General features: G+C 40.8%; 2 protein-coding genes across 3 annotated transcripts in view; one reads left to right on the top strand and one right to left on the bottom strand.

The window, feature by feature from the left end:
* greb1l (GREB1 like retinoic acid receptor coactivator) overlaps positions 1 to 13,467 on the bottom strand; it is a 51,525-nt gene extending 38,058 nt beyond the window's left edge. The window contains exon 1 of the mRNA XM_049598468.1: positions 13,317 to 13,467. The gene's annotated coding sequence lies outside the window, so the exon portion shown is untranslated. The remainder of the gene's footprint in view (positions 1 to 13,316) is intronic.
* A 4,990-nt stretch (positions 13,468 to 18,457) lies between these two features.
* rock1 (Rho-associated, coiled-coil containing protein kinase 1) overlaps positions 18,458 to 26,357 on the top strand; it is a 35,338-nt gene continuing 27,438 nt past the window's right edge. For both annotated transcript variants that reach the window (XM_049597742.1, XM_049597741.1), the window contains exon 1: positions 18,458 to 19,335. In XM_049597742.1, coding sequence (XP_049453699.1) covers positions 19,243 to 19,335 — 93 coding nt within the window. In that variant the 5' untranslated portion in view covers positions 18,458 to 19,242. The remainder of the gene's footprint in view (positions 19,336 to 26,357) is intronic.

The following is a 26,357-nucleotide window of genomic DNA, read 5'->3' as shown; positions in this document are numbered from 1 at the left end:
GTAATCCTGGTAATAGGGGTGGGCGATACGGCCCTGATATAATATCAGGATATTTCAGGGTATTTTTGCGAGAACGATATTCTTGACGATATGACAAATTAGCAAAAAATATTTTAGTATTAATTTAAAAAACAAAATAATTGCAACAAAATAAAAGATATAGTTTTACAGTTTGGCTTCAAATATTCAGTAAAAACTAAACAAAAATGATCTGTCATTTCTTTAGTTTGTGAACAACAACAGTAACTCAGAGTGAGATTCAGATTCTGTTACAATATTAATAGTACAACTAAATAAAATCTACCACAAATTACACATTTAAACAGCTCCCAAATACAAAAAATGTCCCCTGGGATCTATAAATATAAATCAACAGCTGATTTCCTTCTTTTAGTAAAATCCTAAATAATTTTGTTTTTTTCCCACCTGGACCTTTACACTCTGCCATTGCTCCTCTAATCATCACACTGTAACCCGTGACAGGCTGCTATGATACCACAATCATTCACATATATGTATTTTTTTGTTGAGCTGCAAGCGTCACGCAGGTTTACGTTACCAAAAGTTTATAACAGAATCACTTGACGAAACCGACTCCCATGTGCGCACAGCAAGAGACGCTGTGCTGCTGTCAGAGGAGCCGCTGAATGAGTTCCCTCTGAGCGTTAAGTCACTAAAAAAAGTCTGAGAAGTAAAACATTCAGGACGCCACAGTTTATTCCACACTACTGAAGCTGCGGCCATTTTTGGAACCACCGTGGAGTCATGCTTGTTGTTGCCGTGGGAAACAGTATGACGTCAATATGTCAACAAGTCGAAATATCGATATATTATCACAATATGAATTTTTCACATGATATTAAAAATTATACCGGTATTATCATGAACAAGATGATATTTCACACCCCTACCTGATCATTTCCACTTTTTCTTTCAATTCCAATTTTAAACTTTTCTTAGAAAATGAATGATGTAATTTAGTCGTAAGGGAAGATTGAAATTCCTTTGAAAGAAAAGCTGAGTAGGACCATGAATATGATTGCTTTTTAATACTCTTTTTTTTATATATTATAATAAGAGTACCCTAAAACAAAACAATTAGTCTAGTAATCGATTAAATGAATTAAAATGAATCAAAGTGACAACTATTTCAATAATAGCTTCTTTTAGCTTTTCAAATGTGTTGCCTTCTGTGATAATAAGCGTTAGGAAATGTTCACTATCCTCTGTCATTTTATAGATCATTAGTTCATTAACTGAGAAAATAACTGACAGATTAATCAGTGATGAAAACAGCCATTGTTTGAACCCTGCTCTACTCATTAGACATGTTCAAGACACGTTAGGATGAAGACGTCACTTGTTTTTGTTTAAAGAGCTTCACTTAACATTTTTGATACTTTAAACCTTTTTCAAAATAAAGGAAAACACATGAAAGGCACGGATACAAAAGACACCCGACTCACTCTGATTTCTTCCTTGAACCTTCACAGAGCTGACACACTAAGTGAATTTAGCCACGCCGGAGCACTGAGCACTCATGGAGAGGACATAAGAAAGAGGTCTGTTGTGTTTATCAGGCGTCCAGAGAGAGACCCACCTCTCACAATAAGACCTCTCCTTTCTTTTCCTTCCTGGAAAAAAGTCCCAGCCACCTTGAATCCATTTGAGTGACACCGTGACAAAGAGGCTTCTCAATGTCCCGACGAAGGTGCCCCCTCCCCTTTCCCTCAAAACTTCCTTACCGGGCGATCAGCTGTATCCATCATGTCGCTCTTCCTGACCTCAGGCGACACTGCTGCATCAGCAGCACCCCACCCCCGTTAACCCCCTCCCTCTCTTACCACATCTCCTCCATTACCCCCCACCCTCCGGATTAATAAGCACCAGGTTGCCCTCGGTGACAGGACACACACTTAAATCCCATCAGTCCTCCTTACTGCAGCAAGAGCCACGACATCAGCAGGGCTCTCTTTTTTTGTCTTAATGACACAATGGAAGCAGAGCCAACCTTTGTTGAGGGCTTGACCCCCCACACAAACTGTGCTGATGAGAAAAAGTGACAGTAAACCTATTCAGGCCCGGTGCACTTCATCTTGCACTGATCCCTCTGATGAGACGAAATACTTCACTAAGTGGCAGATGTGCCAGTTAAGACAGGGAACCTTGGACAATGTGGTGTACTGGCCAGAAATAACAATTAACACCATACTCAGGTGCAAAGTGATAGAAATGTTGAATGAAAGAATGTTTCAATTTCAAATTAATTTCCTCTTTTTTCTTCAGCTGTAGTCCTTAAAACAGCCAGGATGCTGAAGTTACATGGTAAGTGGGCCATTTGAAAAAGCAAATTTCAAAATGTTCCTACTTATCAGTCATGCTCTAAAGCATGGGTATTTCTCTTCTTTGCAAGTAATATCGTTCATGCTAAGCACAGACTGACTTCGTCCAAACCAGATATTTTCCTAACCCTGATTTCAAAGGGGAAGCACTCTCCAATTGGTCTGGGCTGTGAGTAATAACCTTTCTTTTATCAATCCTAGCTTAGCAAGACAGTTAACACACCCACCTTCACTCATTAGCTTAAATGGATAGTTCCCCCCAAAATCCTAAGCGCATGTTTGTCCTCTTGCCTGCTATTTATCAGTCTAGATATGGCATCAGCTTGTGGTGCTCTGAGCGCCAAAAACATACATTTAAAAACTCAACAGCAATGTCTCTTTATAGAAATCATGACCCAGTTACTCAAAATAATCCACAGACCTTGCTGAGAGCATTTTCATAGGAACCATTTTCTTTCTACTGAAATACACGCACCAACCGTATCACTGTGCAGAAGGAAGTGTGCATCTACTCATGGACAAGAGGCTCATGGCAGTGTGAGATGTAAACATTAATGGCAACCTCCTCAGCTAAGCTGTAAAGTTAGCTGGCTCCTTAGTGCTAGGTGAGCTAGCAGTAGATGCACACTTCCTTCGTGTGTTATAACGAGAAAATAGCTTAATCGGTGGGTTCTGAGTGTGCCTAAGTGTATTTCTCTTCATTTTAACAAGTATTTACATACAATTTTTTGGCTTGGATTGCAAAAGCGTAGCCAGTGCTATAGTCGAGAGTCCGTGACTGAGTGAATGCCATCGCTTTCTGTTCCAAATCAAAAGCCCTCTAGGGTTTCATGCATGGTCCAGCCATATACTCGGTTCTTCTTCATTTTCCCTCTGTATTACACAGTTGTATGCTGGACACCCATCTCCTGCCTAGCACAGATTGTGTTTCATCCACAGACCCAGTGCTTGCCATTCTCTCTTCTCTGAAACTGAAGTATGTGCTATGTCTGGCAATAGCAGCGGAGGCCATTTAAACATGTCGCTGAGCCCTAATACTGTATGTCAACAGGTCTCTCACACACACACATCCCTCTTTCATCTTCTAGGTCAAGGCTTAAACAGAGTGCCCCAGGAATGAGCCCTCAAACCTGGAAAAGAGTTAGCATTTTACCACTCATGATTCCCTCGCCTCAGAGTCAATGGGTTTTTGTTTCGATGCCTGAAATAAGGTCTGTGGTAAACACAAGCTTAATAGATGTTACTGTTTCATTTTAAAACAGAGAACTTTGAAGCTTCTATGTCCCAGCCAACATTTGTATGTGAGTCCCATGAGGGTAAGTGAGCTGAAAAATGGGCCCCCAATGGGATTGTCCATGGGTTCCATATTGGTCCCGTTCCAATTGCCCACATGGGTGGGTTATCCAAGTGGGCCCCAGCTAAGATGCCCAGGTAACACTAACATACCCATGTGGGGCCAATATGGAACCTGTGGACAATATGGGCCCCACATACAAATGTTGGCTATGGTGTCGAAGCTTGGCTGGCTGCTAACAAGTGGCTAAATGAGACTACAGAACGTCATTGCGTTTGACCCTAGTGTGGTTTGTTTACAGCCTAACATTAGCTTTTTACTTCTGGTGATTGCATTTAGCCTTCAATCATGAAAGTGGTGTTCATTCCACAGAGCTTATTTTTGGCAATAATCCAAAATCCAATGGAAAAATACCAATGGCTTTTTGACGATGCTACGCGACTCTAACTTCTATGTCAACCTACAGGAAAAACGTCATCCTGGGGCCCTCTATTGACATGTAACAAAACTGGTTTCACTGAATTAGTTTGATGAAAAATGCTAATCCGTGTTTTAATGCTATTGATTTTATCAGCAAGGCAGTGCACAGATCTACAGAGAAAATCAATGAAGAATTCTGCATTTCCGATACTTTTCCATGTTCAGCTTGGGTTGCAAATGTGCACACGGAGAGATTGAAAAGAGAGGGACAAAGAGATAGAATGACCTCCACAGAGGAACACTGAGTCCTCGCAGCACAGCGCTGGGTCTTGGTCACCGTAGCCTTGGACAATCTGTGACAGCCTATGGAAAAGCCTTCTGCTGCTGCAGACAGCCCTCTCCCCCACAAACCCTGGCAGCATCAACACTCGCTGACCTTGTGTTTCAATACGAGGAGGGAGGGAGAGGGAGAGAGAGTGAATGCCCTGTGATGGTGTTTGTGCATTTGTGTGTGTTTGTGGGCAGGGAGTACAGGGGAAAGGCAATGATGCTGCTGTGGTGATGACAGAAATCTACAAGCCTGGGTGTTTGTAGCTGTTAGCTGTTAGCTGTTAGCGCACATCCTGTCCCTTCACAACAACAACACTGAGACACACCTCACTGCAGGATGAGTCATATTCTACTACGTGTATCAGATAACCTTCAATAAAATCTTACATTTATTACCCTAATCATCAATGGGAAGGAACATTTTACGAGGCTGAAATAAGAATACAGACATGAGTGCTAAAATTTATGAAGGTGAGGTCAGAATTTGCACATATGAAGTTTAAAAGAACTCAAAAGGAGCGGGAGAGAAAGGCAAGGGTACCACACATTATGCATAGGGTAAATATTTGGTTATTTCCTGTATCTTCCCTGTTTCCAATCTCAGTATACCACAGGTTGTCTCATTCATATTATTTTTGGCAGGCTTTCTAGAAATGAGAGGGGCTGCAGCTGGCATGCATTAAAGCACAATGAGAGTATGATAGTAAATGCACAGCATGATCACCGATGTGTCTAAACTGCCACGTTAATAAATAAACATAAACCCAATATGCTGATGAATCAAACATTGTATACCTTTGCAAAAACAATCTTGACACTTGTAGCCAAGGCCCAAACAATTAAACCCAACCTGTAAAAACATTAACTCCATCAGACTGTTGCACTATGATTTAACTTGTGGCACAGCACACACTGTACTCTTTAAAAAGAACGTGTAAGCTATGAGAAGTCATGTCTGGCTAAAGGTTCTGTTCCACTGGGGTTGGCATCTGTGTGCTGGAGGGGTTGGAGGGGTTGGGGGGGGGGGGGGGGGGGGGGTTCGGTACACCCTGTGAGAACGAACTGTTCTTTTCCTCCAGTGCTGTGCCAAAAGAGATTGTCAGTTGGAGACTTTCCAGGTTTCAGTGGCAAGAATAAAGATATATTATTACAGTGAGCTCTCCGCTGAGCTGCATGCACACTTTGCTCCTCATGAGCTTACACTGATGTAACAGAGCCCACAGAAATCCAAGACATTATTGATCTAAAAATAATAATAATGAAAAAAAAAAAAAGGAGGAACACTGTAGACATGAGATAAACCCTTCATGCCACGATCCTGCTGTGATGCAATGCAAGATGAAAGGGCTCAGGTGTCGGGGACATTAACTTCATTTGTTTATTAGGGCTGCAAATGCAAGAATTCAACTCAGGGAACAAAAGACTGACATTCCTCCTTCACCTTGACATGCCATCACTCCCCTGCAAATACACCCACACACACAAACGCCCCCGCTTAATGGCGACCCTTTGACTTTGCTCCGGACACGCTTCCCGACGAACGACTTGGAGGCAGATAAGTTCCATCCATTTCTGTCAGGGAGCTATTTCGACTTTGATCTGGGCCTGGGAGTACAGAGAAACAGAGCTTTGGAGCCACCTACAACTGTTTCAGGTCTGTATGTTGCTGCCTTTACAAAATACAAAATACTTTGTAACAGTGCCATCAGAGTAGTTGTATGAGTAGGAATAAATATTGTTGTGTTATAGAGACAGAAGGCATAAAGGAACTAGGGAATGGGTTCAGTGAGTCAGTCGGTTAGTTTATCAGACAATACAGCAGTGGCAGATAAGAGGCTACCATGCATGTCGGAATCAGAGATAAAAGACAGGACAACAGGAAGTTGAATCTACTCAGGTCGTGTTCTACTTTTGTATAAATGCGCGCGCACACACACACACACACACACACACACACACAGCTATTATCCCAAGCCTCCCTTGTGACAAAGAGCAGGATGTTCAGGCCAGTCTTTTTGGCTGCACTCCTACATACTGCATGTCCCACCTTCCTGACTCTCAGTTCCTTTCACCCATCACTGAAACCCACAGTCTAAGGCTGTGAGAAAGAAGGCCATTTTCTTGTCTTAGAGGAATTTCATCGTCACAACCTTTCCCTTTCCCCTTCACTCCTAAACAGGCCATAAACACAGAGGTGCGAAGTAGGCTCACAACCAACAGCACAAATTCATGGTCAGACAATTAGGGATGAGATGTTTGCTCTAGCTTTTACTCACTGATTAATGTATTGCTGCAGCGTCTTTAGGAAGTATGGGTCTCCACTGACCAAGATGTGTGTTGAATACTAACGTCTGATCTTAAATGTGTTGTAGGTTTTTAAGGAAAAAAAAAAAAAGACGTCAATTCAATCTCATGTTTAAAGTGTTTGTTCTTTGAAATGTACTGTACATCTGTATTGCTCAAATGCACTTTACCCCAGTTTCCTTATCAACCATGAGTCAATACTTCATACTAATTAGCATGCACCATGACATTTAAAATAACTACAGCCAGTAAGTCAAAACAAAGAGGAGGCAAAATGCTGTGTGAAAATTTTCAGGTCCCTGATGACCGTTTGTATATCAATAACTCAATCTGTGATATATTGAATTTGGGAAGAAAACTCCACGGTGAACGAAGAATCCAAAAACAGAGAAAATTCTTGACAACAGCAAAACCATATCAAAACATCTGTTCACAAACTCTCGCCCTTCAAGCGTGCAACTCGTCCGCGGGAGAATGTTTATGAGGTAGTGTTTCAAATATTAAGGTTTTAGTGAAAATGTTTGTGTTTGGGAGGTACTAAGCATACAGCTGGATAAATAAGACTCAGATTATACTGCACTTGTTGCATCAGAGTGTGTAACATTTGTTTTAGTTTGTTTTGATATAGTTTTGCTGTTGTGAAACGTGGACCCCTAAGACATCAATTCATCAAGAATTTTTCTCCGTTTTTGGATTCTTCGTTCACCACAGAGGCATGTGAGAAAGACAAAGTTGTCCTCACGAATTCAACATAACATGGGGTAAGTAATTGATATACAAATGCTCATTTGAGGGGTGGAGTATTCCTTTAATGTTTTTTGAAAGATGTTCCTTGACTTATAGCACTGATATCTACATCTAATTTTTTGCTTTTTTCCAACTACGACTAGCTGGTTCATTTACTTTGTGCGCTGGATTGTGGAACTCATTTTACTATTTTCTCAATAGTCTATACCATATCAAAAATTGGGGGGGGAAACATGCTCCTCGGACCTATTCAAATCACTTGTTTTATCCAAATTAACCTAAATGGTTAATATAGTGTATTATGGCACAGCTACAAAGCTAATTTTAAAGGGAGGGAAATAAAAACAATACAAAATAACTGTTCAGCTTCCTGCAGGTGAAACTAAGATGTAACAGCTGATGGCGGAGGGCTTGAGAAGGCAGCCCCTCCCCCACCAGAGGGATCAATGCACATAAATGGAAGAGGTCACAGACCTTTGACATCTCCTTTCAGCCGGGGGAGGGGCACAGGCCTTTGTGAGATTGGCTTTAATGATCCAATTGTCGACTGTGTCATGCACCTTCTTACAGTACATACAGTTTGGGTCACATTGTGCTCCACTCTGCGCACACTCTGACCAAACTATGTGTCCGTTCACTGAACAGCCCAGCCACAAGTGTGAGGAATAAAAATGTTGCCGTGTATATCAGCTGCTGTCTGCATCCAGCTGCCTTGTTTCGCTCCTCATCACCCCCACATCTGTTCTAACCTCTTCTCCCATCTCTTCCCCTCCTCAGCCTCCCCTGCAGACCTTATCTGTGCTTTCCCTCCCTCCTCTCTCATGCTTTTAACAACGATTGGATCACTGAAATCTAAAATGACCACCTCCTAAGATATCGTTGATGAAGACGAGGCAAAACATGACATGAATCTAATATCGTGATTTTGGTTAAATGAATGGTTCAATAAACCCTCTCAACTGGAGACTATTCGCATTACTGCCCTTGAGTAAACATTAACCACGTGTCGATATGACTCCCTGTTACAGAAAGAAAAACATAAAACCCCAATACTCCCACAACAGTCTGTGAATATTTCTTTCTTTATTATATAAAAGCAAACACCAGTGAACACCGTGTTCCTGACATTCTTGGCCCTCAATGAAAAAAGGACAGGTTAAAAGTTTACTGGCATCCATGCGGAACACATTTGGCTGTGCGGATCAGCACGGAGATGCTCTTTTATTTCTGGCAACAACCATAAAACAGTTGATGACCTCATTGGAGTGATGAGCCAATTATAATCTATTCTATACAGATTCTGAGCAGCCACGGAATAATTCAGATTTATATGTTAGACACTGTTACTACTAAAGCGATTCAGACACCCTGCTCAGAAACATAACGTATAATCCAGTTCGGTGTAAACTGGATCTCTATTACTGTGAATGGCACAAAGTACATTAACTCAATAGTACATAAGAGCAGATAATACATCAAGATACATCAATATTTCCACGATATTGTGATTTCTAGGCCTCTCATTTTTAAAACTGATTTTCAAGTGTGTGAACAACCTTGCCCCAGAAATGCTCTGCCAACTGGTAAACAAACATAACAGTGGAATTAGACCTAGGAGTGCAACAAGCAGTAATTGTAGAACAGCGAAACGCAGGACAACATTCAGACAGTCATCCTTTTCAGTAATAATAGGTACCAAACTATGGAATACGTTACCATCTGAAATTAAAACATTGACAGAGCTCAAGGCTTTTAACATAAAACTAAAACAACGGCTGAAACTGAAACAAGCCTGTGAACACTGACTTTTATATATTATTGTACTCATTTAGCGTACTGCCCTTTACTGTTTTGTGTTTTTGCTTATTGTTTATGTCCTGATTCTGTCTTTGTGTATATGTTTTGTGTATTAATGTTTCTGTACTGTTCTTAACTTTGCACACGAACTCTGTTTTAATAGCAAAAGCCTAACCAGGGACAGGGGTTGCGAATTAGCTTCAGCTAGAAACTTGTATGCATGACATCTGTTTTGTATTTTATATGAAATAATGTTTAATGCATTTGTCCCTGATCAGTAAACGTCTAGATAAAAAAAAAAAAAAAAAAAAAGAGAGACTAGATATCATCTTAGATTTCGGATATGTTGTGTTTTCCTCATTTTAAAGGCTGTGTTACAGTAATATCTGTTCAGTTTTTACCTTTATCGACTTAGTCATTATGTCCACATTACTGGTGATTACTTATCAAAAAATCTAACTGTGTAAATAATTTGCAAAAGCACCAATAGCCTAAGCTACAATATTGTCACATATCGACATCGACGTATTTGGTCAAAACTATTGTGAAATTTGATCCCAGCCCTACTTTTTTCTTGAGTATTTCCATTTGATGCTACGTCATACTTCTAATCCACTATATTTATTTGACAGCTACAGATACTTTGCAGCTTAATATTTTACACACAATATAAAATCTTTATAACACAGATTAAACACAACACTGTATAAAACAGTTAACATTAGCTTCACTCCCAACAGATACAACATTAAAGACAATTTAACCATAAAAATAGTTCAATAATATGATATATATACAGTATATAATAGGGCAATATATATTGATATTGTATTAATACAAGACTGCTTCGTCTTTGATTTGGGATATCCTGATATTGTAAGTGTTGTCTTCCTAATTTTTAAGGCTGCAATACAGTAAAGCGATGTAATTTTCTGTCACTATATCCACATCCCTGATGATTATTTATCAAAAATCTAATTGTGTAAATATTTTGTACCAATATGCCATATGCCAATATGCCATCCTATAATATCACTGCAATATCGATATCAAGCTATTTGGTGATTTGATTTTCTCCATATTACCCCAACAATATAACACTTACATAATGCATACTTTTACTTTGATATTTCAAGCACATTTTGCTGATAATACTTGTAAATAGGTTTTTGAATACGGGCTTGTAATGGAGTATTTTTACACAACTGCACAGCTACTTTTTATAAGATCTGAACCAGATCTGCCACCAATCGATTTGACCACGATCACAGAATGTTTTAATGACTGAATCATCTCTCTGTGTCGACATAAGCAAGTGGCACAAGGAACATTTTCCAAAATGGTCCTGACTTGTGCCTCAGCAGTTTGATAAATGACCAGTATTTTAAGGACCACCTGTTTTCTAGGTCTTGTCACACTGCGCTTAAAAAAGTGAGAAACAATAGCACTGATCTCTGAAGCTGGGATTTAGTCCCTTGTACCATCTGTACTCAGGATCAGAGAAGCCCACAGCCACTCAGGAGGTCCTCTGAAAGGATCAAGAGGAGCATCTGCCCGATTGCTGACCAGTCCCAGTGGTGTTTTTGCGATCTAAATCGGTCCTGCGAATGATCCGTGAGGGTGTTTCATGTGAATGATTTTGCTTCATTGATTAATATTTAAGATGATACGTCTCTGAAGCCACAGCAGAAACTGAGACCTCTTTGTTACTGACTGGACTGGTAATCAATTGTTATGTATGCCTTTATGTTATGACACCGAATGCAAATCCAAGTGATCTATCACACGCAAGTGTGTCATAACAGAGAGCGATAATTAGAGAGCATATGAGGGGAAAATGCTGGGTTTCAAATGAGCATGCGTCTTCTTTCTTCCCTCCTGAAAATCAGCAGAAACGCTGAGGGCCAACTGAGCAGACACAAGGCGTTAACAGCAAAAGAGGAGTCTTGATAGTGGGGGAATAATGAGGGAAAATATGTCAATCTGTTACCCTGGTGAAAATTGCCTTACGCCCAAATTGTCGTCTAAGCTTAGCTTGGTTGAGCTTTTTTTCATGTAAGACATGACATGTAGCATTTTTGGAAAACCTTTCTGCCTCACAGCAGGTCCTCTGCACAATACAACTGTGAATTAAACTTTGGCAAAAAAAAGAAAGGGAACCATTGATACAACAACGTATAAGACTGACAAAACAACACGCTAAGGGATGAAGTATGATTTCAAGAGGGCATCTTTTAAGAGTGAACAGGGATGAGCAATGACTACATGACTTTTAGTTGGGTTTATCTCATTTTGGTTGATCATGATTGCTCAAGAAAACCTGCATGTGCTTATTTCTCAATGACGTGTAGTTAAAGTTTGTCATTTTCGATATTATGAGCTCACAGCAAACCTTCTGTGAAAGGGGAAATTATGAGGCTCAGAAAACCACAGCCAGCTCACCTGCCATATTCTCAGAGCCAATTTATTTGAGAAATAAAACCTCAAAAATGCCGCACTCACATGAAGGAAATGACCTCCAAACCTCCACAGCTCAAGGCCTTCACAAAGCAACACTGGAGGGAGATGTCTCCGTCAAGGCTAAGGAGAGAAACCTGTCCGAGCGCAGGAGTGGCATCACAGCGGGCCTTACTTATCTCCTCCTAGATTAACTCCCAATTGTTCCGCGGGAACAAAGGCAGCCAGGGAGGAAACCAGCCCCCCAAGGGCCAGATGGTCAGCGTTCAGAGCCCCCTGACCCCTCCAGCCCTTGCCCTCTCTGACAGGGCTGCGCGTGCTCTCGGTTGAGACAGGCCACCCAGCGAATTCTCAATCCACACTCCTGGTGCAGAGCAGGCACTCACATGACACTGTGCGACGTGTCTGATGTAAACTATGTTGCTCTTTAGAGAGGATGTAGTTGCAAGAGACAACAGTGACTGTCAGATATCACAAATATGCAGCAACAATTTGGCTTTTAGATGTATTTCTTGTCATGCATACAGCTCAAAAATCTGAGTTTCTATGCACCCAGACTGAAAAAAATTCAATATTAAAATGTCGTTTCATCATGGAAAGTGGCTGCTCAGTTTGACGTTACAGTGAGCAGGTAACATGCATGTCACTGTTATTAACTCTGATGACATTTCTAAGTCAGAAAGGGGGGAAGTGGAGAAGGCAGGAATGCAAACTCTGGGACAATAAACCTGAGGAATGGCAGATTACATGAAGTCAAGACAGACTGGTTTGCCTGTAATTACAATGACAAACCACCAAATCCATCTCCTGGTCCTGTTTATCTGATATGACCTTATCTAAGCTGCTGAAGCCTGTTTCAACACGGAGCCTTAGGCAACTCTAACAGTATTTAACAAACATGCAAATTGGTGGACTGGTTCCAGATATACTTGACATGACTGTTACAAGTGACAGTGGCATTTTTTGAGATGACATAAAATAATAAAATCTGCATTTCAAGGCAGCACTAAAACACTTTACATGTCCAGATAAATTGTTTGCTGATCTAAAATGAATTGGGATTCTTTACTGCTACAGGTTTAATAAGAAGTAAACCCCCACATTGATACTTTTATTACACTGTCAGAGATGTTAATTACTAAATACTCTACATGCTAATTAGGTTGTTAGATGTAGGTCAGGTTGCACATACATTTGGACCCTGACAGCCACGACATTGGGCAAGGCTTGTCAATTTGTGCAGAGTAAATATTCCACAAAAAGCTTTTTTAAATGACAGCCCACTAATGCAGTACTCCAGAGCATGCAGGCTCACTAAGAGACGTTGCTTGTCATTGGATTAGTTGCCCCTCGTTATACCTTAACTACCACTCCTCTCTGTAAAACATCCATTCTCCAGCAGGAGCTTTAATACATGTAATAATTCACTGATTAAACAAACTTAAAGCATGTGTTTGAGCCCCGCTGACACACCGGACACCACGCCACCAGCAGGCTGCAGCGCGACCATCCTCCAGAGAGTGTTACCAGCCTGATCGTGTCCATGATCGCCAACATGCTTCCCCATGACATGTGTTTTTTAACCAAGTGTGAAGGGATAGAAAAGTAGCACGGAGCAAGCCTACCTTTATCCACACGGAAACGCGTTACACGGCCATGTCCGCGTAGGTTCGGGTCTGTGGGTTAGGTCTGCGTCCACACTGCCGCTGCCTGCTGCTGCTGCTGCTCTGCCACAGCTGATCTGAGCTCCGCGAGAGAGCCGCCAAGTGACGTCAGGGAATTACTGTACGTAACTCACCGTTTGGTTCAGTTCAGCGGAGGAAAAGTTCAGTTCAGCTTGTTGCTCCGATTAGACGATGGAAACACAAACTTATCCAGGTAGCTACCTGGCCAATTAACCCGTAAACCAACCAAAATTAAGTTTAACTGTGACGTAATATGAGCAGGAGAACACAGAGACACTGGCTACAGCCTACTACACTACACTACACTACACTACACTACACTACACTACAGTATAAACCATGTAGGCCTATACTATATTATTCAATGGACAGACAGTAGAAATGGCTGAATTAGAAAGCAATCAAACAAATAAAGTAAACAAATAAATCAAACTTGCAAACAAAGTCAAAAATAATGTATGATTTATTCATTCACTGAGACCTGAACTTTTGTTTGGTGTACATTTTTAATGTCTCCTAGCTATTTGGGATCAGTAGGAACCAATAAATTTAAAAAAAAACTAAACACTGTTAATGATAATAAAGTCCCACTGCCCTAACACGAGACTGCATCCCAACGTCCTCAAATGAGACAATAGTAAAGTCCCAATGTCCTCAATTGAGACTATGTCCCAATGTCCTCAAATGAGACAACAATAAAGTCCCCATGTCCTCAAATGAGACTACAATAAAGTCCCAATGTCCTCAATTGAGACAATAATAACGTCCCTATGTCCTTGAATGAGACAATAATAAAGTCCCTATGTCTTCAAATGAGACAATGTCCCAATGTCCTCAAATGAGACTACAATAAAGTCCCAGTGTCCTCAATTGAGACTACATCCCAATGTCCTCAAATGAGACAATAATAAAGTCCCTATGTCTTCAAATGAGACAATGTCCCCATGTCCTCAAATGAGACTACATCCCAGCGCTCTCAAATGGAACAACAATAAAGTCCCAGTGTCCTCAAATGAGACTACGTCCCAATGTCCTCAAATGAGGCAATAATAAAGTCCCTATGTCCTTGAATGAGACTACATCCCAGTGTCCTCAAATGAGACAATAATAAAGTCCCTATGTCCTCAAATGAGACACTGTCCCAATGTCCTCAAATGAGACAACAATAAAGTCCCCATGTCCTCAAATGAGACTACATCCCAGCGCTCTCAAACGGGACAACAATAAAGTCCCCATGTCCTCAAATGAGACTACATCCCAGCGCTCTCAAACGGAACAACAATGAAGTCCTAGTGTCCTCCAATGAGGCTACGTCCCAATGTCCTCCAACGAGACAATGATAAAGTCCCAATGTCCTCAAACGCGACTACATCACAATGTCCTCAAATGAGAAGAGAGTAAGTCCCAATGTCCTCAAACAGGACAATAATTAAGTCCCAGTGTCCTCAAATCAGTAGGCTACTTTCTAATTAGCAGCGTCTTAGCTTGTTACTGTTGCCATGTGATCAGGTTTTGGACCTTGTTCACTTTTGTGGGGATCAGCTGCAGACTGACTTGGCAGAGATGGCTGCCATCTTGTTTTTACATATATTAGTGTATTGTGCTCTTACTACCACTAGATGGCACAAAAAATTGTCCACAAATAAGGACATCAGGCCTAAGTTAAGTACAATGACGTATAAATAAACCCAGAATGTGATGTCCTCATATGAAGACATATGTATATGAGGATATATTATGCAGGCATTCATACCTGTACCTTCCTATACCTACATACATACATACATACATTTGAGGCAGGGGAAAAATGTATACAGTATAGTATAGCAATTTATTAGGTGGCAATATTGCATCAATATAGAAATGCCAAGTATTCATATTTAATTTTTTAAGTTATAAATGTTGCAAATACAAATTAAACTTTTGGTAGCCTACTAGAATATAGAAGCAATTGTTTTTTCCACTACACACATGTTCCTGCAATCAAAATGATTAAAGTGAGATGAACAGACTGAAGCTCTCTCTTATTAGATAAAAGCAGAAGTTTTTCCTTAATTTGCACTTGAAAAGGGGAATAAATGTAATTATATTGCAATATACCACAGGATATGTCACCACAATACTTAGCATATTACAAAACATTCAAAATAGCAATAATATTGTAACGTGATAATATTGTATTGGGGGGGATTGTGGTGATTCCCACCCCTAACATACTACCCACCCCTATACATGCATATTTTCTACATAAATAGACACACAACATTCTTATTCTTCTTATTAGTCAACCTGTAAGACACATTTTTGTTTCAACTGCATATGAAAATTGTAATTACAAAACTCATGAAGCAACCTCAAGTATTTCTACAGTCTCTAAGCTTACAACGTCTCCCTCTACTGGCAGAAATATAAAACTGATGCATTAAGTTCAGCTGCCTTTGCACAGGTTACACACAAACCATCTTTACAATAAAGTAATTTGTTTGCTAATTTGTTCTGGTATAAATAAATGGTGTAATTTACACAGCAGGTAAAGGTTAAGACATTTCAGTACAGTTAATGTCAGCATCATAGGCCTAAAGTTTCTAAACACAAGTGAGTTTAGGTCATAAAAGTTGTACAACATCGCCCTCCGTTGGGTGAAGTGCAGAATAGACACAGACTCGGAGAGGATCACTGCTGAAAAGGACAAACAGAGAAAGTGACAACAAACACATATAAAAGTCCTTACAGTTGCTAATCTCATATCATTATTAAAAGGTTACATTAAAATAGGAACAAAAAGTGCAGCTTTTGCAAATAATAGATATAAAAGAGAAATAAGCCACACATGAGACCAGCTGACATTTACCACTCTCAAGGGAGTATCACGTCCTAGAAGCATTTCCTGTTCTTCATTTGTTCATTCAGAGAACTAACTGTGACAAACAGTCATAAGACACATGGACTAAAAACTTATTTGGAAATGATGTTAGCATATTACCCTGGATTAGAATTAATCTAATTTTTCCTAGTGTCAAAATGAGAAAAGAAAACTACAAACTGAGAGTTGCTGGGATAAATCTCTGTGATCTGAGGATGAACTTTTAAATCACTGCAGTATAAGATAGTAAAGATGATTAGCTCATGGTGAATGACTCTTACAAATGAATATCCATTACTAGAGATCTTAATGGACACTGCAGGGGCTATAGAATATATATGATCAATATCTATGCACACAAAAAAGAACAACAACTACAAAATCAATCAAACAAACAAAAAACCTATTTATTTGAACATGATTATTGTTGGCCTCCAGGCCCCCCTCACCCCTAGCAGCTGGGCCCCAAAAACACTTTCCAATTTTACCCCGTTATGGGTGGCCCTGATCATGAAACAGGCTATTTTTACTAAAGAAACATTAAATGTTTATATTTGTTGTTTGAACCAAAATATTTCCCATTACTTATTAAAAGTCAAATTCGGTTTATATTGCTTATATTTAGGATTAATATGATATTGTTGGCCACCATGAGCGCCCCTTAGTGCCTGGGCCCCCAAAAAGCTTTCCTCTTTCACCCCCTTATGGGCGGCCCTGTAAATTATTATGGTCCATAAGCATGTAGATAATTTCAGTTACCGAATATAATATAATATAGTATAGAATATAGACTACAGACTATAGAATTCAACACAGTGCAATACAATAAATCAGGCCTGCCCACAAAAATGGCTGGGTCTCTGAAAAGGTCCAGTGTTTTTTCCCTGCAAGAGTTACCAAAAAAAAAAAAAAAGCTTAAAGTTTTTTATTTATTTTTTTATTTTTTTTTATTGCTTATATTTAGGCCCCCAAAGCGGCTGGGCCCACAAAAGCTTTCCCCTTTTTTACTCCCTTATGGGTGGCACTGTTCATGAATATGGTCTGTACGCATCATATGCAACACATGTGCATAATGTTAGGCCTGCCCATAGAAATGTCTGGGCCTCTGAAAAGGTCCCTTTCCCTTGCAAAAAATAAATAAAAAAATAAAAGAAATAAAAAATATATATGTGGGGTTGTCATTATGAAACAGGCTTTTTTTTTTTTTTTACTAAAGAAACACTAAATGTTTATATTTGTTGTTTAATAAGTGATGGGAAATATTTTGGTTCAAAGTCAAATTCAGTTTATAATGCTTATATTTAGGATGATTATTATTGGAGGCCCCATGGACGCCCCTTAGTGCCTGGGCCCCCAAAAAGCTTTCCTCTTTCACCCCCTTATGGGCGGCCCTGTACATTATTATGATCCATAAGCATGTAGATAATTTCAGTTACTGAATATAACACGTTAGGCCTCTGAGTCAGTTATGTGGAACTTTAATATATTAGTATTAGTATAGTATAGTATTAGTATATTTTACTAAAGAAACATTAAATGTTTATATTTGTTGTTTTAGTAAGTAATGGTAAATATTTTGGTTCAAAGTCAAATTCGGTTTATAATGCTTTTATTTAGGATTAATACATGTTGTTGGCCTCCATGAGCGCCCCCTAGCGCCTGGGCCCCCAAAAAGCTTTCCTGTTTCACCCCTTTTTGGGCAACCCTGTAAATTATTATGGTCCATAAAGCATGTAGATAATTTCAGCTACTGAATAATATAGAATATAAAATACAACACAATACAATAAATCAGGCCTGCCCACAAAAATGACTGGGTCTCTGAAAATGTCCGGTGTTTTTTTCCTACAAAAAAAAAAAAAAGCTTAAAGTAAAATTTGCTTTTTATTGCTTATATTTAGGCCCCCTAAGCGTCTGGGCCCCCAAAAGCTTTCCCCTCTTTACTCCCTCTTATGAGAGGCCCTGCGCATGATTATGACTCATAAGCATTTGTGACCCATGTGGATAATTTCACATAATATAATAGAATTAAAGATTAAACTTTGGGAAACCCTCTCTGCAAATATTAATTGTGTTGTTCTCCTCCCTCTGACTGTAGCTTTTCAATGAGACGCTAACGCTGTAACATTTAGGAACAGCAACATGTTGCCATCGTCGCTCTGTGAACTCTTTGCTTTGAATGCGCCTCGGCAGGGCGCATGCGCAGTACTTGACATTTTGAAGTTGCTTCTCCGGGGTGTTTGAACAGGAAGGCGGACATGTTGGTCAGACTGTGGGAGAAAATCGGGCACCGTCTGCTGTTTTTTTTCCGAAAACTAATACACATCTAAACCCGGTTTATCTGCCTTCGATCGTCTGAGAGCTAAAGAAGCGAGGACGGGAGACAGTCGACAGTCAGTGACAGTGCAGGGGACGCAGCGGAAGGACTGCCGTTAAACGTTGTAACGACTCCGTGTTTAAACTGGTCGAAATTTGGAAGAAGCAGAAGTTTTTTTTCCCCACCACTTCTACTTTTGAGCTGTCAGAAACTATTGTCGTTTTCTGCAAGGGCCCGGCACAGCTATGGGGACGGGCCTGGACTAACCTTCCCTCAAACTGTGCTTTTCAAACAGACGTTACATTTAACTTTTAATTGCCTTTTGTTTGGATGCACCAACATTTTAAGCCCTTATCCTCAGTGGCATCCTGCGGAGGCTGACTAATCTGTCGCCGCATTTATCTTTTGCCACTGAAGTTGTTTGCCTCTCATACCGGGAAAACATCTTTGGACTCTGAAAATGTGGCTTTTGTACATTCAACGCAACCTTAAACGTTTCATCGTCTGTGAGAGCTCGAGGAGAACGATGTATTTTCTTTGAAGTGCGCTGTAAAGTTCACACGAAGAAAGGAACATTTGGCTAGCTAGCTACCGCTGGCTGCTAAAGCTAGCTAGCCAGCCTTCTGCCTCGCCAGTGAGCTGTTTTTGTTCACAACCCAACACCGGGACTGAGTTTAACAGCAAAAATGTCTGCTGGGGAAAGTATGGCGGCTCGGTTTGAAAAAATCGATGCCATGTTGAAGGACCCAAAGTCAGAAGTAAACACGGATTGTCTTCTGGTAAGTTTGTAGCTTGCTAGCTAGCTAGGCAGCTAGCGAGGCAACCATTCGGGGTCAGTCTACTCCTTGGAGCAGAAATTCTTTCCGAGACCAACAAGTCGTCTCAATTGTCACTGTAGGAATGTGCCGATATTGACGTCGACAGGCCGGTTTGCCTCACGCACTAATTCATCTTCAAACACCTGTGTGTAATCGTATATATATTAAGGATTTGCGGAAGGAAAACAACCAGCACTTGGAAGCTGTGGTATCCTGCAATCATAAATTCGCAGCTAAAAACAATGGATCTCTAATTTCCAGCAGTAAGATTGATGTTTAACAGCGATCTACTGTCAGCACCCGTTGAAGTAGCTTCAATAACTAATTAAAAAGCAATGGTAACTGAACTAGACTGACAGATGGCAACCGTGTGTCTGCTCTCCACGATACAGACACACTTTGTCAGGTTATTTTTGCTCAGGCAAGGTAAAAGAAAACACGTTACTTGTACTAGTTTCCTTTCCACCCACTACAAACTGATAATGCTGTCTGGTGTCACCAGTGTGCGCTTTTAAATCACAAGGAAATCATTGGTTAGGTGTGCTGTTTTGTCTAGATTGACTTATCTAAGCCCTATTTGAAGTGATAGTGTTGCATGCAAGCCTGTTGTAACCTGCAGGCCTCCAGCTGCATCGGTACACCTGCTGGCTGGAGTTCGCCCAGGCTGCTTCCTGTCTATGGGTGACGATTCATGAAGTGACTCTGCTGTCTGAGGAAAGAAGGCGGCTGCTGCCACGTGCTAACCCCTAAAGCAACACCTTCATAGGTTTTTTATTACATGCGGCAATCCCAGGAACTGACTCACCATGGAGTGGATGCCAACGGGATGTTGTTGTGTCAAGTGTTTGTTGCTATCAGAATCCTCTCGGCTTGGATGACAGTGGCACTGAGTGTTTTCACAAGGTTTTGGGCTCTTAGTGACTCATGGGAATAGTTGCGCTCAGATGTTTAGTGTGATGAAACTAAGATCCATGTGATTGGATTGAACTTTTTGGCCTGGATTTCCAGGGATATGCCTTGGCAACAAGTTTCGTATTTGTAGATATGACTGAGTTCTTGCTTAGGGTTCACAGCTTGAGTCTAAAAGGAATGACTGGCAGCTCTGAGCGCATATACAGTAGTATCATTGTAATTCAGTCAGGTAGTAGTTTCACTGTAACTCATTCAAGTAGTAGTTTCGCCTTAACTCATTCAGGGGTTGTTCACACCAGGTTACTCTGTTTGATTAATGACTCCTGTATCGTGGCTGTATGATATGGGACGTGTTAGCACACAGACTGACTTTCTAAGCAAAGGAACATCAGGGAAGCACTCTATTTTGGGAAAGGGGCTTGTCCTAAAACCCCACCCACACACCCAACTTGAAGTGTTTGTGTATAGGCTGCTGTAGATAGCTGTCTTTTCAAAAGAAAACTTGCTTAGTCTCGTTGACCTCCCATCCTGTTGCAGAAAGAGGCAATTAAACTCACCTAAAAGTGCACACGCTCTGCATTTTTAATGGCAAAAAGCTGTGGGGACTGTTCCTGCTGGCAGCCACACACACAAGGGTGTTGTTCCTCTTTTTTCCCCTTTCTGCAGTCTTGCCTGATCAATGAATGGAGGCCTTTTGCTGAGGCTCTCTCTGCCACCATGCAACTCCACCCACAGCTTAATAAAATTCCATGCTAATCAAATAACCTCTTGTCTTTGACTGGCCCGGAGTTCCCTGTGTGTCCCAAAGCCATTCTGCACGTCTGGAGAGAGTTGAGACCAGGCAGGCAGCTCTGAGGTAGCTGGGTGTGGGCTCTTCTCTCTACCCATAAACCAAAATTATGTGGACTGAAGACTCATGTTTCTGAAGGCCGTGAATCAGGACATTTAACTCATAAAGCAGCCAGCATGCTCGGTTATGAGTAATAGGTTCCATCAGAATGCACAATGCAAGCCTTTTACTGGCCATGTTTCTGTACCTGAGTCTTAAGCTGGCATTGCTTTCCATTTAAAGTATAGCGCTGTTGGACTTACGCTTTTTTCCCTATGGAAGCCTGGTCTGTGTTGCATGATGGTGACATTTGGCCTCCACCTTACCACTCAGCTCTGGGCTGGCCCATTGAGCACAGTATTCCAACCCTGTTGCTGTTATCTTCACCCCCTAAATAAATCCTGCTTGGAGAGGAGAACGCCTTATCTGGATGGGCTGCCCCCTCCCTAATCATTGTGCTCTAGGCAAGCCTCTAACAGACAGAATTCTTGACATTGTGAGGGGAAAGCTCACTGACATAAAGGGTCTGAGTATTGTCCATGCGAGTTTTTCTCTTGTCAACGATCTGTGTTTTGCATCAAATAATTCTGACAGTTAGCATAGAGGAAATGGTGTGTTTATAAATTCATTCAAAATATTGAATAGAAATTGCTAGTTGCTTTTTTCACTTGGTCGTTAAGTGGTTAAGTCTGTAATTATTTGGTAAATTAGACTTGTTGAGTTGATATGTTGGAACTTGTTTTACAAGGGCTTTGCCTCTATTTGAGATGCATAAAGGCCTTCTGTCTTTGTTCTTACTTTGACACTTGGGGTGCATTGGCCTCTTTGTGTTTTGATCCCTCTTTCATCTGCTATTTGGACTCTAAATCTGTAATAAGAGTAATTACAGGAAACCACAAGTCTAGTAAACCAGGATTGTGGACAGTGATTGACTGTGTGAACGCTGCATGTACATGTTAGGGTGGATGCTGTTATTTTTAAGTGATTTACAATATCAGTTGAATAAGCTGGTATGGCCGAATCAACAGTGCTGTAAGTGGTACAGTGCATGTGGTAGGTTGCTGTGATACAAAAGGGCAAAATGAACTGTACCTCCTCCGAGCTAGTTTACAGATGAAGAAATGCTTTATTAAATACATAACATAGGCTAACTAAGGGGTTAAAATCATATTTGCAGGGTAACGCCTGCCAGTATTTGCCACTCAAATTAGATTTCATCTCACAACAATATCTGTGTTGACTAACTGAAGGAGGTGCTCATTACAACTAACCCCGTTCTTAATGGTGCTGTGTGGCAAAGAAGCAATGGAATAAAATTGCTAGTGTGAAACGTAACTTGCTTATGTTACATTTTTTGCTCTTTCACCTCCAATTACAGTCCCACTGCCCCAGTCAGAATGTGCCATGTTTTCCATTTCAAGCAAAATTCAGCCCAGTTCTCAGAGTTGAGGCACTCAAAGGAATATAGCAAAGTAATGGTCTGGCCATGGAGAACTTTTGAACAGGCAGAGGTGTGACAGTTTTCACAACTGCCTGCATGATATGTAGAACCATTTTACTTTAGTGCTTCCTAATTGCCTTGCGTCGGCAATCTGCTGTGGCTTAACTTGAGTAACAGCCAGAGTACAGTCAGTCCTTGTCTTGCCCACGAAGAGTGCCTGCCCTTGTTGTAGTGACCTTTGCCTTTAATGGACAAACCTTACCTGCAAGGTGTTGTCAGCACTGATAGTGACAGTGTAATCTGTTTAGGTTGAGTTACAGTGCAGGCGGCCATTGTTTTCAGGTTATGACAGAGCAGTTTAGTCACCTGCTTCTACTTTGTTTTGTTGTTTTTCCACATATTCACTCAAGGCAGTATTTATACACTGACCGGTTTATGATAATTGAGGCAAATATATAGGCTAATAATATTATGATATTCATGCCCAGCCTTGTTATTGTCAAATGGTACTGCAGCTGCCAGGAAACACTGATATGTAAACTCATACTGGAGTCTTGGATGTTGCAGCATACTTAAATGCACCCCCATTTTTTTTGCAAAATGGTCCCTGATCCCAGTTAGGTCATACCCTGCATGGCTAATGTACAGTAACAATGATAAAGAGTAAAAGTGGTGGATTACCTACTTGAAGCATGCTATGATTTTCATAGCTAAAATAAAGAAAACTACTACTTTGGTCCTTTAAATGATAAATGTCTTTGAGTTGAAAAACATGTATTTGTGGTAATGGTTATTGTCTGCATCTGATCCATCCCCATTGTCAGAAAGGTTCAGGGCTGTCAGTTGTAAAGTGCTCTCCTCAGCTATTCAACTATGGGAACAACAATCGGCTGAGCTATTTGTAGCTCTGCATTCCCTCAACTGACTGATTATGTGCAGGAATGCATACTAAAATGATCCAGTCTTTTAATAATGGAACGCACTTTCCTTTGATTCACCCACTGAACTTTAAAGCCTCCTGCTGTTCTTTCATCTTATTCCTGAAGGTCTACAGTCGTAGTGAGTTTGTCCAACTTATAAATACCCCCTGCGACCCCTGTCCTGTAAAGATGGTCGAAGTGAGCCGAGTTGACGTTTAATAAGATGGTTATTTGCTGGGGCGAGGTCAGAAATCCTGGGCAGAGCAGGCAGGACAGCAGAGTTTTTGCTTGAGAATCCAGAGCCCGGTCAGTGGAAACACGTGAGTGCTCTACACTGTTGGAATAAGTCAATTATATTTTGACATGAGAGCATTTGTGACAGTGATTCTCGCTCACTGGGACCTCATAAGGAAATGGAATGCCCCTGTTTTGCCACCCCTGGGTTCACTGTCACTGCCATTTATCCAGTAGACTTGTTAGATATGCAGTCTTTCTAGGTAAGTGGGATTTTCTGTCAGTAGACGTTAAGTACAAAAGGAGTTAGGATCAAGAACTTAGTTAAAAAAACATATCACAGAGAGCGAATCTCTCCGGGATACAACTTGCTAAATCCCAACGCAGATGGATATGTATTCGCTTATATTTCCATTTCTATGTGAGTGCCTGTACCTGAACGTTAGCAGTGAGGAAGCATTGTGGTATTTCATGCTTTGAATGGCGTCACTGGTTTGTATGGTATGATCACATTTGTGTTTACACGGGCACAGCCTGCGATGGAACTGCCTTTATTTGCATGGCAAACTGAACGGCTGTCTGAACAATTGCTCACATGTGGAAAGCATATTGTCTTAAAAAGGTGGCAGAAAAGGAAGTGAGAAGTAGGGCTCGACTTAGGCCAGTCCACATGCCTTGTGCTGGCATGCAGAAAGGGATGATGTGGCTGAGTCTCCCATGGAAATTTTAACTCAGACTTTAATGTCTGGAAAAGAGCTTGTGTGTTGTGTGTGGATTTCTCTCCCCTAAAGCTTAAAGAAATAATTGCCATATGTAATGTCAACCACTGGCTCGTGCGTTTTGTATAACTATACATTTTTTTTCAGCATAATTACCACATTTTATTATTAGGGTGATGAGATGGTTTTTCGTATTATTATTTAGTAATCCCAGGGATGTGTCGCCCTCTGGCTGAAGCAGCATCAGCAGAAATAGGATAACATTGAGTCCTGAGAGCCTGGTTTGGTTTCCCAGTGATTTTTCCCAAGACTGCCACAAAGTAAAACATAGCCTGTGGACTGCTACCACCCAATGCTTGTTGTACTTGAGTGACTTTTATGCATGGTTTTACTCTGTATATAATAGTGTAGATCAGTGTTTTTTAAAATAGGGATACGCGTGCCCCTAGGGCAGGGCAGGGCAATATAGAGAAACTCAGATATCACTTTATTTTTGACCAAAAACCTCAATATTGACATTGTGATTACTTTAAAGGGTTGACTATTGTTGCTTTAAAAAACAATTGCACCATGAGATTTTTTAGAAATCAGTAATGTGGATATAATGACTAAAGCCGCTTTTACGCATGCACTGCAAACCTGGAATTATGTGGACATCATCCAGAGGAGCTGCATGTGAGAACGCAAATGTCTGAAGCAGTTTGACCAGACATTACACTGACTTTACCCTGCCAGCTCTCTAGTGCAAAATCTATGTAATGTCTGATTGAGCCCATATGTGAATAGAGCTGATAATTGTCCAGAGAACTGACAGTGAGCGAGTGGGCGTGTTGATGACGTTCCTATCAAAAGGCCTGCGCAAAACTGAAAGACAGCAAACACCCGAGGGTGAAGAAGGAGGGTCATTTATAGGAAGACAGCAATGAAGATGTCTAACTGGAGAGATGACGAGAATTGGAAACTTGTATAGGTAAAGGCCGGAGCCTAAATCAAATGGTGTGTGTTCAGTAGGTGAGAGCGCTTCTGACACAGACAGTCTCCTGGTGTGTGGTGCATGTGTGAAAGAGAAACTCCAGACCTTATTCTTCTGACTAAATGGTGGGGAAGTGGGTAAAGGGAAATAAAAGAAAAGCTAGAGCAGCGTGGTAAGTTGACAAAATTACATGAAGTCAATACTTGATATTGTGACATCTTGTCTCATATCATGATGTTGATATAATATGGATATATTTCCCAGGGTGCTGCAGGGTGAACGTGAGATTATATTAATAAGTTAATTTCAAAAATAGCAGTCATTTACAATTCCTAAAATAATGTTGTCACTAAATTGTAAGTGTGACTAAAAAGAGGCTATTTAGTGCAACAACAATGCTGTCTTAGTGTTCCTGTGTGGTGAGGACCACTGGGGTAGATTGTTAGATATTTTATGTTCTATTTTAACCCTAAATATTCTCACATGCTCTTGCCTGGTTGATGCAGGGCTGTCCCCACAGTCTCAGAGGCTGAAGGCTAGATCCACACACGTTTAATATTTACCCCTGGTACTATTTATCCGCACTAGTGTAGCATTTTCTTTTCCATTTTGTGCTGCACATTTTTATCATCGATGCCTTTTTTCCCTTCTGTTTGACTGGAAAGCAGACAAACTCCTTGGGCCTTGGAAATTTCAGAGTTGCAAGAAGTGCGGTAGAAGTGCTTATCTAGGAACAGTTTCACCTCTGGAAATTACGCTGAATTACTAGCTAAGAGAGAGCTTTGTCAGAGATCCCAGGATCGTCAGCCTCATATTAGTTAGCGTAGCCTGGAGCTGATTTTGGGATGAGGCACGTCTGTGCTCCTGGCTTCTCTATCTGGACCTGCGGCACAGTGGTTTAAAGGCAGATAGTGACAGATGATTTTTGGTTACTGACCCTCAACCTTGATGACCA

Source organism: Epinephelus fuscoguttatus, linkage group LG15 (genome assembly GCF_011397635.1).
Source record: "Epinephelus fuscoguttatus linkage group LG15, E.fuscoguttatus.final_Chr_v1".
NCBI classification, from domain to species: Eukaryota; Metazoa; Chordata; class Actinopteri; order Perciformes; family Serranidae; genus Epinephelus; species Epinephelus fuscoguttatus.
This window is presented reverse-complemented; position numbering and strand designations above follow the sequence as displayed.